We start from the raw sequence: 12,132 nt of genomic DNA on the forward strand, positions 1-12,132 counted from the left end.
GTGTAAAGTGTATAGGATTGAGAGACATTAAAAGATAGTTTTAGTAATGGAAGTTAGAATAAATAGTGAATTAGGTACAAACTTTTGGGCTCACCAAGACAGGATAGATGTGGAGGATTTTTTCTGAATTTGACAAATGTTAATGGACTAGAGTTGGTTGATGTATTTATTGCCTTGTATATTATATATAGCTATTGTACTTGTTGTAAATAGTTTTTCTTATATTAGTTATAGCCTTTTTTAATTTTAGACAAAAAGGGGTAAATGGGTGATATATTATTTGTGCTCTAACAAATAAAGCTGGACTGAAGATCAGAGGATGGAGCTAGCCACTAATTAACCATAGATGTCTGGAGGTCTGTTTTGATAGGAGACAGGAAGTGATATGGTTGGGAAGAGAGAGGAATATAAGGTGGGTGGAGACAGGAGCTTGGCCCTTTTTGGTCTGAGGAGTCAAGAGAGGTAGTTGGTGGGTGTGGCTGGTCCTTTACTTCTCTGATCTTTCAGCTTTTACCCCAATACCTAACTCTGGGTTTTTCTTATTAAGACCAATTTGGGTCTCACTACAGAGGTATCCTATACATTGCACTGCAAATTTTATTTAATAATTCTTACCTTCTGAGAGTGACATTGTCTGCCATACAAGGTAATTCCATTTCAACTCTTTCACTTAAATTTGAATTTTGAAATTAGCTTACTAACAAGTGGTTTTCTATAATGCTTTTCTTCATCTACAGTTTCAATTAACCCACCCACCACCCCCTCAACTTTCCCACCCCTACCTCCATCTATATTTAATCCTTTAACCCCAGAACTCCCTCTCTTCTTTCACATGACCCCTTCATTATTTTTAACTGGGTTGTGAAATAGCAGACTTCCATATGTCTTTTCATATGGACTTTCCTTTTGTTAGCCCTCCCATCCACTCAATTTTCCTTTAAATTCCCATACTCCTTCCTACATAATCCTTTCTAGCTCTCTGCGTCCATGTAATATTTGCTATTCTCCTCCCTTAAAATGTTGTCCCCACAAAGATGTCTCTTTCTATTTTCCTGGATTACATGTGTGCTTCAGGTTAAATTCACAGGACAAATGATTTTAAGTTAGACTCCACATACGAGAGAGAAATTACAGACTTTGTTTTTTTGTGCCTGAGTTAACCTGACTTGGTATAATTTTTCCTGTTCCATCTACTTATTCTTATTTTTATGATTTTATTTTTCTTCATAGCTGAATATTCCATTGTGTATATACACTTTTCATACCCACTCATCTGTTGATGGGCATCTAGGTTGATTACATTTTCTAGCTATTATAAATAGAGCATTAAAGAATATAGATGTATGAATGTTTCTGTAGTAGTATATAAAGACATATGCTCAGAAGTGTTAGATCTAGGTTATATAACAGTTCTATTGTTAGTTCTTTGAGAAAATTTCAAGCTTCAAAATGGCTTCACTAGTTTACACTCTCACCATCAGCATATAAAAACTCCCTTTTTGTCATAGTCATTCCAGGATATGCTGTCATTTGTATTACTGAAGATGGTCATTATGACTGGGGTATGGTTAGATGATAAACTAGTTTAGTTAATTAATTACTTTAATTAAGTTAAACTGATGGATAAGTGTGTTGAGCACTTTTTAAGTGTTTCCTATTTCTTCCTTTGAGAATTTTCTGTTTAGGTCCATAAACCTTCCTTTTAAAATTGCATTATTTTCTTAATGTTTAGTCTTTTAAAAAATCTTTGTATATTCTAGACCAGTATTTCTCAACCTGTGGGTCATGATCCTTTAGAGGTAGCATATTAAATATGCTGCATATCAGATATTTACATTACAATTCTTAACAGAATACAATTCTTAACAAAAAATAATTTTGTGATTGGGGATTTCCATAACTTGAGGAACTGTATTATAGGGTCACAGCATTAGGATGATTAAGAACCACTGCTCTAGACACTAACCATCTATCTTATAAATAGCTGACAAAGTTTTTTTTTTCTCTCATTCCATGGGCTGCATACTCACTTGCTTCATAGTTTCCTTTGCTTTACAATAGTTTTCCACCAAAACCACTTTTGTGTTGCAGAGGACAAAAGTAATATACAAAAATCAATAGTCTACTTATGCACTGAAGAAAAATAAACTGAAAGAGAAGTCAGGGAAATAATTCCATTCATAATAGCTCCTTAAAAATAGAATACCTGGAAATGAACTTTATCAGTAAAATGAAAGTCCTGTACAATAGAAATTTAAGACACTGAAGTAAGAAATTGAAGAAGATACTAGAAGATGGGAAGGCTTCCCATGCTCATGGATTCAAAGAACCAATATTTTGAAAATGACTACTTCCCAAAAGCAATCTACAAATCCCATGCAATCATAATAAAATCCCAATGCCATTCTTCACAGACAGAAAAAATTCAAAAAGTTTATATAAAGATATAAAATACTGAAGTTAGCCAAAGAAAACCTTAAAAAAAAGACATTACGTGAAGTAGCATCATAACTGAGTTCAAATTACACTACAGAGCCTAGTAATAAAAACAGCATGGTACTGTCACAAAAACAGATAATAGTAGAATAGAACAGAGGACTCAGATATAAACCAATGATCTTACATCCACTTGATTTTTTTTTACAAAGATGCAAAATATATATGCACTGGAATAATGATAGAATCTTTAACAAATGGTGTCAGGAAAAAAAGAACTTTATAATACAGAAAAAAATGGAATTCGGTCCTTATCTTTCATGCTCCACAAGACTCACATATAGATCAAGGACCTCAATGTAAGACCTGACACCTTGATATTACTACAAGAAAAAGTAGGGCATTTACTTCAATTTATAGACATAGGTGAAAACTTTCTGAATAAGACTCCAGTAGCACAGGAAATGAGACCAACAATCAACAAACATGATCTAATTTAACTAAATGTACTTTGCATGCTATTGGCCAGAATTAGTTATGGAAGTACCTAGACAAAAGAGAAGCTGAGATATGTTCTCAAACTAAATGTAGTTATCATACTTCATATACTGGTTTTCATTCTGTCATTGTAAGGGCAGGAACCTGTGCAAGAGAAAAAATTAACTTCATTGTCCAATTCCCATAAAACTAATAGAATTCACCTTGGCTCTATATCTCTTTTCCAGAATAGTAACTGCTAAGATCTAAAGTATAATTAAATTCAAGAAATTATGTTTTAATTCAGGAAAACTATATGCAAAAAATGAACTCTAATGTCTAAGGCTGAGACAGCATGTACTATATGTGAACTGTCATAGACCGCATTGTGCCTAGTCATTGTAGATAACAAAGAGAATGTGCCCCCACTCAAGAGTCACAATTATTCTGCCTACCATTCCTATTTTTACATCAACAAAACTTTAGATATTCAGCTACTGATTTTTCTGTGCAATAAGTGTACCTTCCTCATATCTTCCCCACTAATACTCAACTTTTAACTCCAAGTTTTGTTGCACCTACTTTTGATAGAAATAAGTTGGGACATTGCCAAAATCACATGTGACTAGGACAGTGTTAAATTTATTAATTTAAGTATTTTATAATAAATAAGACAAATATTAGTTTATCAAAAGAAGATAATATAAAATTTAATTATGCAGATTTCAGGACAATTTTTGATGACTCTTGGAAAATGGAAAATTTTAATAATTTATAATAATATTTTCCAGTGGTCAAATAATATGTCACAATACTACATTTCATTTCATATTACAGGATAAGGAGAGCTTACAATAGCAGTTGCCATTAAATTACATTTAGTGCTGATTTGTCCACCAATTACATTTACTTCTCTTCCTTCTAAATGTCAGCACTCGCCTGCAAACACAAACAGAGCTGTCCAGTCTGATTCTAAAGAGGGAACTCAGACTCAGACTGCTTCCTGACACCCTTCAGTGAGAAAAACATCATTCTTCTCAGGAAGGTGAGAGGATAAAGACTCAGAGCCCAGAGGATGGCAGTGAAATATTTTTATACTCATTGTTTTAATAATGTGGAAATCTCAAATATATCATTGTGTGACTATTACAGCCCCCCCTTCTCTCTCTCTCTCTCTCTCTCTCTCTCTCTCTCTCTCTCTCTCTCTCTCTCTCTCTCTCGTGTGTGTGTGTGTGTGTGTGTGTGTGTGTGTGTGTGTGTGTGTGTGTGTGTGTTGGTGTGCGTGTTTGTGTATGTATGTGTATTATGCTGGATTATTGCCTCAAAGGACATGCTGTTCTCTCCTGGGACACACAATCCTCCTGACCTCAGATGTGGTTCTTTACTGCAACAAAGGTTTTTAATTCACAGGTTTAGAAATGAGAATAGGGACAGTGTGAATCCCCTGCATGCTGTAAGAAGATGATGCAGAAGACAGAAGGTGGCTAATCAGATGCAGAACCAATAATTCTCCCTTTGTGTGCTGTGATTTAAGGTATGTGTCATGGCTAAATTGTCAATACTGGGCTTGGAGAAGGTGAATTAAAGTGTAAAAATGAATAGCTGATACTCAGAGAATTTTTGAGTTCTTATTGCTATTTTAATTATTGTTTCCATCTCTGAAGAGTGTAGCAGTTAACTCACACTCCTGGCTCCTTTGTCAGAAAATAGCTTAAGTTCATGGGAAATCAACACATCACCTAATGCTGTGATGTGGAGGCACCCACTTTACACAGTACACTGTTACTAGTCAATTGATCCAAAAACTTCTACTGGATTGAGTTAAAGTGTCACTCAGCTGCATATCTGGTCCTTGGTAAATGATTATGGGGAAACTGGGAAGTCAGGCCTTCTAATAATCTTTTCCTAACAATCTACAGAAACTGTACATACTATTATAGAATTTTAGAAATAGTGTCTACATGATGGTGAAGATGAACATTTCCTGAGAATTTCTACAGACACTTCAGTGTTTCAGAAATACTGTCAACAATGTATCATGCTTTCCTTCAGCTCACAGAAGATAAAGAAATATTTAGGTTAAAAAAATGAGATAAGGAACTGAGTCCACCAATGAACATATCTAATCATATGACACCAGTGGACAATTATTCTATTCACCTGGATTATTCATAAAGCAGAATCATGCATAGTGTGCTTGTCTTGGTCTCCAGGCTGCATAAGGCATCATGTACAGCAAAGTCAGTGAGATAGTAAAGTAATTTCATCTCATGTACCATATCTTTCCCATATTGACCAGTCACTAAACATACCTCATGATGTCAACCTACTAAACACTGCCAGTGTTTACTACATTCTGTTTACTGCACCCAGGATTTTTATAACATTGAAGATCTATGTATCAGACAAAACTCATAATTGGTAGGAAACACATTACATCATAAATCTATGTGAATGGCTTCATTCTGTTATTGTGGCTTGTAGACTGAATACTACAGAGGATAGCCACACAGTGTCCCTGACTGCCTCCACAAGAGGCTTCTCAGGGCAAGCAGTTCTGCATTTTAATGAACATTTTACTATGTTTTCATAGTTGTCTTAAAAAATATTTGCAGCTTTAAGTTGAAAGAGCTCAAATTGATGAATTTGAAATTTTACTTTAAGAAAATATATGAGATTAGAGACAGAGGCTTATCCATTGCAGTCTATTCTGGTGCTTCCTTCTTTCTGAAGAGCCCTGAGATCTGCATGTAGACTGTGTGTTTCTGCATGCAGCACATGAGACATTATCCTTCTATGGGTCATTATGAAAATAGAATCTTCTGGTGTGAATTCCAAACTGAACTCTACTACACTGATCTCAACATCAGCTGGTGGAGATCTAAAAGCAATAGAAAATTTAGTCATATTTTGCCTCTTTCAATATAATTTCAAATAAAAAGAAGGAAAAGTTTTACTGATTTCAAAATTTTCACTTCTCTTGAGGACTATACGTTCATTTTGTGTGATTTAATTTTTTTATAATTTCTAGACAGAGTAGCATTTTTCAGATACTACTTTTAAAGTATTTGCAGACCTTCTGATATTCCATTATTTTTAGATGACTCTGAACTTTGGAAGGTTTGAAATATACTTATGACAGGCCATATATTCCCATTTGTCCTATAAGTACTAAAAGTATAGAATGATTAGGTTTGCACAGATCTTTAGGTTACCGGTATTACTGCCACCCATTCCTCCACAAGGACCACCTCTGTTTCCCCAGTCTCTCTGGCCCTCATCACAGATGCTTGCATTTGGTTGCAGCAGTTTAAGTGGGATGAGGCTATTTACAAAGGATAGTTTTTGAAGTCACCAGTTAAGCACTAGTCAGACACTCTTCTTTGCAGCTACATTTTCCCCTTCGTCTCTATATTTATGTCACCGAGGAAAGTGTGTAGCTCCTTCCACATGTGAGAATATATAACAGGTATACATGTACCTGCAAATTTAACTGACAAATGATGTAACAGACCCTATAAACAAATATCTCTGTGCAACAACAAAAAAACATGGCTAAGAAGGAGTCAGGATGCATAAGAAAATATTTTGAGTTTTAAAAAAAAATAAGTACAAAGTGAGACCCTGTCTCAAAAAAAGAAAAAAAGGAAAGTAAACCATTGTCTTGATTTCTTTCATTTGGCCACATACAAAATTTGGTATTACATGAGAAATATATATTTTTAAACTATGGTGCAGGGAAAATGTTTACAAATATTTTAATATATGTTCAAATGAATCCTAACAGAACCCTCATCATATCAGCCATTTTCTTAAGAGCTGAGTGCATTGAAGGTCCATGTAATCACACATTTTATGCTTTCTGCTTAAAAGAGCTGTGTGAGTTCACTTGTTCTCTGCCTTAACATTTCAGAACTGTTGCATAGATCAATGCGCATAGAATTGAACACATTAAAATAGCCTACAACTATTTTTCTCCAGGATGTAAGATTCTGGTGACATTTTTACTCATGTGTATGTACTTTTTTACTTTTCCTTTCTCCACAGTGGCGGATTGGTAGAAAACTCATGAAGCAGAGATGAAAGTAATGATGAGCAACAAGTATCAGGTATCATAATGTGAGCTTTCCTAAAAGGCTGTCTATATCAGGATGAGTCTATTGCGATAGTTTGTGTGCATATGTACACATGTAGTCATGTCTGGGCAGTTGATAAATAATGAGCATTTGACAAACTAAATAATTTTATGAATTTTCATCTGAGCAACTAATGCAGAATATATTACCATAATTTCCTTTGGTAAACCAGTAAATTTTAAAGCAGACAATTTGGGCAAATGTGACTTTTTAAAAAATCCCAGCATGGTCTTTATTAATGTTTTAACTCACCCCCTCCACCATATTCTGAACCATTGTTTTACTTGGTAAGCATTTGTGTATGTCTCTTCATGGAGGTGTAGACATGTGTGGGGATGTAGATGTGAATGTATGTGTGTCAAGTATTCATTTTACATGTTTGTAAGAACATAGCTAGCATGTTTGAATGCGATAAGGTGGTAACTACAAAGCCCACATTTTTTAAAATATACCCTGGGGTCCAATATCAATGTGAATAAACCATGATATCATCTAAACATATATAACACAACATGACCTGATGGTATTTGGTTATACCAAATAAGCAGAGGAGGACAGATGAGGCTGCTGGTACCTTCTGCAGTGCCTTTTTCAGGGAAATTGTGATGTATTTAGACATGTGACAGATAACATTTCAAACTGTGGATACAAAAATCCAAACCTCAATACAACCACAGACTGTTAAGGAATATCTCATTAAGAAATGATAATCAGATACAGGCATGGTGGTGCAAGCCTTTAATCCAAGCACCCAGAGAAGGCAGAAGTAGAAGGTAGAAGTCACAGATCTCTGTGACTTTAAGACCAGCCTGGTCTATATAGTGATTCCCAAGCCATGTTTGTTACCATAGCCTATTTAAAAAAATAGTCAGATTGAGAGAAAAATAAATCCCACTTGAGAGCTTCAAAAAGGGTGAGACTGAAATTTGGAGAATATAAGGTACAGCAATGGGCAGACTATACAGGCAGCCAGAGAAAAGTTAAACACTGAGATTTCCTTTCTTTATACATGAGAGGTGTGATGATATCTTTTGTACTCTAATAAAATTTGCCATGAGATCAGAGGACAGAGCTAGCCACAGCATTAGCCACAGAAGTCAGGCATTGGTGGTACACACCTTTAATCCTAGCACTCAGGAGAAAGAGATCTCTGGATCCCTGTGAGTTCAAAGCCACCCTGGACTACACAAGATTAATCCAATTTAAAAGAGAAACAGCCAGGCAGTGGTGGCACACACCTTTAATCCCAGTATTTGGGAGTCACACACCTTTAATCCCAGCACATGGAAGGTTGAGACAGTAAGTGATATGACTGGGCAGAGAGAGGAATATAAGGCTGGAGGGGAACAAAGTCAAGCCCCTTTCAGCTGAGGACTCAGGCATTCAGTCAGAGGATTCATGGAGTGGGCAAGGTGAGAGTGGCTTATTTGTCTCTCTGATCTTTCAGCATTCACCCCAATATCTGGCTCCAGGTTTTATTAAGACCATTAGGATTTGTGCAACGTCAAGGACTTACCCAATTGGTAAAGGGGTTGGATGCAGTGACACAAAAGTCAATAAGGAAAACCCCATACTGTGCCTACCTCTGAGGCTATAAACTGGAAGAATTTGGCAAGGAATCATTACCATATTGGTAAGGTACTATAATTATTGTCACAGCAATTGCAGCCTGAAACAACCATTCTAGAGGGTGTTACCAACTGGTGCAGAGAGAAAGAAACAGAAACTGGAAGGAGATTCCAGGAAAGAACAAAGCTGTACTGGGACTGAGCTGTTCATCAGGTAAGCAAGCAAGAAAGCATCAGCCTATGAGAAAATGAGCAAGAGGAAAGAAACATGTAAACACTGTGTATACTAAAACTGTAAGTGGTCTGACAGAACTGAAACATGAAGTCCATTTAGGAAATGTGTAAGGCAAGGTTTCTGTCACGCTTTGCCTGGTGGCTCTTGCCTGTAATCCAGAACTCTGAAAACTTGGGCAGTGGCTGGAGAATAGTGTGGGGCACAGCAGGAAAGTTGGTTTTGAGAGCAGCCTAGGCTGCATAGCAAGACCCAATCTCATGTTTTATTTGGTTTGGTTTCAATTAACTTTTAGTACCCTGATCCATAGATTTTCATAAATCAAATTTTAAAAATTAAATTTTAATCTGATATCTTTTACTTAGCAAACATAGTCTGATAAAGATAGGAAATACTAAGATAAATAAACTAGCTTCATGCTGAGGCTCTCACACCGATTTGACATAATGGATGATGGTGCTCCTAAAGGCCTGGTACTTATTACTCATCTCAGCTCATAGTTCTGTTCTCCAGGATCTTTTCTGACCACCTCATCTACAGTTCAGTGACAAGGACACACCCTGGTTTTATGCAATTTGGTAATGATTAGTTTGTTGAATGGTTATGTATTTTTAATTTTCCACCACTAAAATATACATCTTACTTAAGGAAAAGTAAAATTTACTAGTGGTTGAAATTGAATATCAACAATAGTAAGTGCAAAGTGGTCAGGCTCAATTCTTACTAAGTAAATGGTTAAAAGACAGCAAGCAGTGACAGGAATGAGGAAACAAAAATAACTTTGAGAGGACTTTTCATGCTAACATTGACAACTGACTAAAAAGAGCATAAAGGGACAACTGATCACAAATCTACTGTTTTTCTTTGTTAATACAGTATCACTCTATAATCCAGACTATAATTGGACTCACAGTGACGTTTGGCCTCAGCCTCCTAGTGCTTCGGAGTAAAGGATATTCCACCTTTCCCAGATAATATTTTGCCATTTAATGCTTGACAAGTAAGTATATGTTGGAAAAATGAGCTGGTAGTGTGACTAGGGAAAGGATTTGATTTGGAAAACTTGTGAGGGTAAGTGGCAATTTCTGACTTTTTAAAAATTTTCACCTAACAAATTTCTAATTTAATTGAGGCTCTAAAATTAATAAAATGTAGTATAGTGAAATGATTCAGTGAGTGGTGTGCTTGCTGTACAATTGTGAGGACCTGAGTTTGGACCCCCATTGCCCATGAAAAACTGGGCAATCCAGCATATATATGTAATTCCAATACTAAGGGTATGAGAGGCAAAAGCAGGCAGATCCCCAACTCAGTCTAGCAAAAACAAATATCTCCAGGTTATGTAACAAGCCTTGTTTCAAAAAAAATATGGTGGAGATTAACCATGAAAATATTTGAAATTGGCATCTGAAATGTGTAAGGGCATGTATGTACATACATTACTCAAACACATGAGAGAGACAGAGACAGAGAGAGACAGAGAGATGACAGAGAGACAGAGACAGAAACAGAGACAGAGACAGAGAGAATAATTTCCCTCATCTGCAAGAACCCTTCTCATGACTTGCTGTTCCCTCTTCCAGGAGATGACTGTCAATTGCTCTCTGTGGCAGGAGAACAGCTTGTCTGTCAAACGCTTTGCTTTTGCCAAGTTCTCTGAGGTCCCTGGAGAGTGCTTCCTCCTGTTCACCCTCATCCTCCTCATGTTCTTAGTGTCACTGACAGGCAATGCACTCATAGCCCTTGCCATCTGTACCAGTCCATCCTTGCACACCCCCATGTACTTTTTCCTGGCCAACTTGTCTCTCCTGGAGATTGGCTATACTTCCTCTGTCATACCCAAGATGCTGCAGAGCCTTGTGAGTGAGGCTCGAGGGATCTCTCGGGAGGGTTGTGCCACACAGATGTTTTTCTTCATATTCTTTGGTATAACCGAGTGCTGCCTGCTGGCAGCCATGGCTTTTGACCGTTACATGGCCATTTGTTCCCCACTCCATTATGCAACCCGAATGAGTCGTGGAGTATGTGCCCATTTGGCAATGGTTTCATGGGCAATGGGATGCATAGTAGGGTTGGGACAGACCAATTTCATTTTTTCTTTGAACTTCTGTGGACCCTGTGAGATAAATCACTTCTTCTGTGACCTTCCACCACTCCTGGAACTTGCCTATGGAGATACATCCCAAAATGAGGCTGCCATCTTTGTGGCAGCAGTTCTCTGCATATCCAGCCCATTTTTACTGATCATTTCTTCCTATGTCAGAATTCTGGTTGCAGTGCTAATGATGCCTTCACCTGAGGGGCGCCATAAAGCTCTCTCTACCTGTTCCTCCCACCTACTTGTAGTCACACTCTTCTATGGCTCAACATCTGCCACCTACTTGAGGCCCAAGGCTAGCCACTCACCAGGAATGGATAAACTCTTGGCCCTCTTCTACACAGCGGTGACATCCATGCTGAACCCCATCATCTATAGTTTAAGGAACAAGGAAGTCAAAGCAGCCCTGAGGAGAACTCTGGGCCTCAGAAAGTCCTGACAATGAAAAGGTAACTGAAGTAAGCAGGAATCATGAAGAGTTTCTTTTTAAGAAAGCATGCATAGCCTGCCCAAGTAAACAAAAAAAAAAAAAAACAAAACAAAAAAAAAAAACTGGTGTACTCTTCCTGGCTCTCTTATAAGAATCTTTAATAACCATCATTTTGTTTTAAGAGTATTCTCTTTACTCAACACTGTTTTTAATTGCAAATACTGGTAAAACATTTGCTACTAAAGAATTTTAGTAGGTTAGTCCACTTACTTAAATATTTTGGTTTAGACAGAGTTTAAATCACCTGATGCCATCTTAGAAGTTTTGAAAATTCTCTGTATATGTTCACCACTGCCCAGCCCCTGATGCACCTGTGATTTCTGCCCTTAAACAGGTTCTCACAACATGACAATTCCTTAGTAACTCTAAGAAGCAGGGTATTTTCTCTCATAAGGTCTCTAAATTCTTTGCATATAATTATAGGCATATAATCTAGAATTAAATAGCTCTTTTGTAAATTTTGTTTACAAAACATGTAAACATCCCAATAAAGCAAACTCTGAACTTTTGAAACTATATGCTACAAACAATTAAAGAAAAAGTATAAGAAACAGTTGTCAACATGTTCTGTTATGTAAATGTTTTTAAAGAAATATTAGTGATAGTACAGGAGGAGAAACAAAATAAACTAAAATTCACTGATATAGTTGTAAGATTTTCTAAAATTTATAAATTTACATATGTGCAGATGAATC

At 36.6% G+C, this 12,132-nt stretch overlaps 1 protein-coding gene across 1 annotated transcript; it reads left to right on the forward strand.

Moving 5' to 3' along the window:
• Positions 1-10,435: 10,435 nt before the first annotated feature.
• On the forward strand, positions 10,436-11,386 carry LOC102908319 (olfactory receptor 10C1-like). The gene has a single exon (XM_006996853.4). The coding sequence runs from the start codon at positions 10,436-10,438 to the stop codon at positions 11,384-11,386; it is 951 nt and encodes a 316-aa protein (XP_006996915.3).
• The last annotated feature ends 746 nt before the right edge of the window (positions 11,387-12,132 follow it).

Source organism: Peromyscus maniculatus, chromosome 21 (assembly GCF_049852395.1).
Source record: "Peromyscus maniculatus bairdii isolate BWxNUB_F1_BW_parent chromosome 21, HU_Pman_BW_mat_3.1, whole genome shotgun sequence".
NCBI lineage: Eukaryota > Metazoa > Chordata > Mammalia > Rodentia > Cricetidae > Peromyscus > Peromyscus maniculatus.

What these genes read in the sequence shown, in the direction of transcription:
- LOC102908319 (XM_006996853.4), top strand. Translation starts at nt 10,436, where the DNA reads ATGACTGTCAATTGCTCTCTGTGGCAGGAGAACAGCTTGTCTGTCAAA.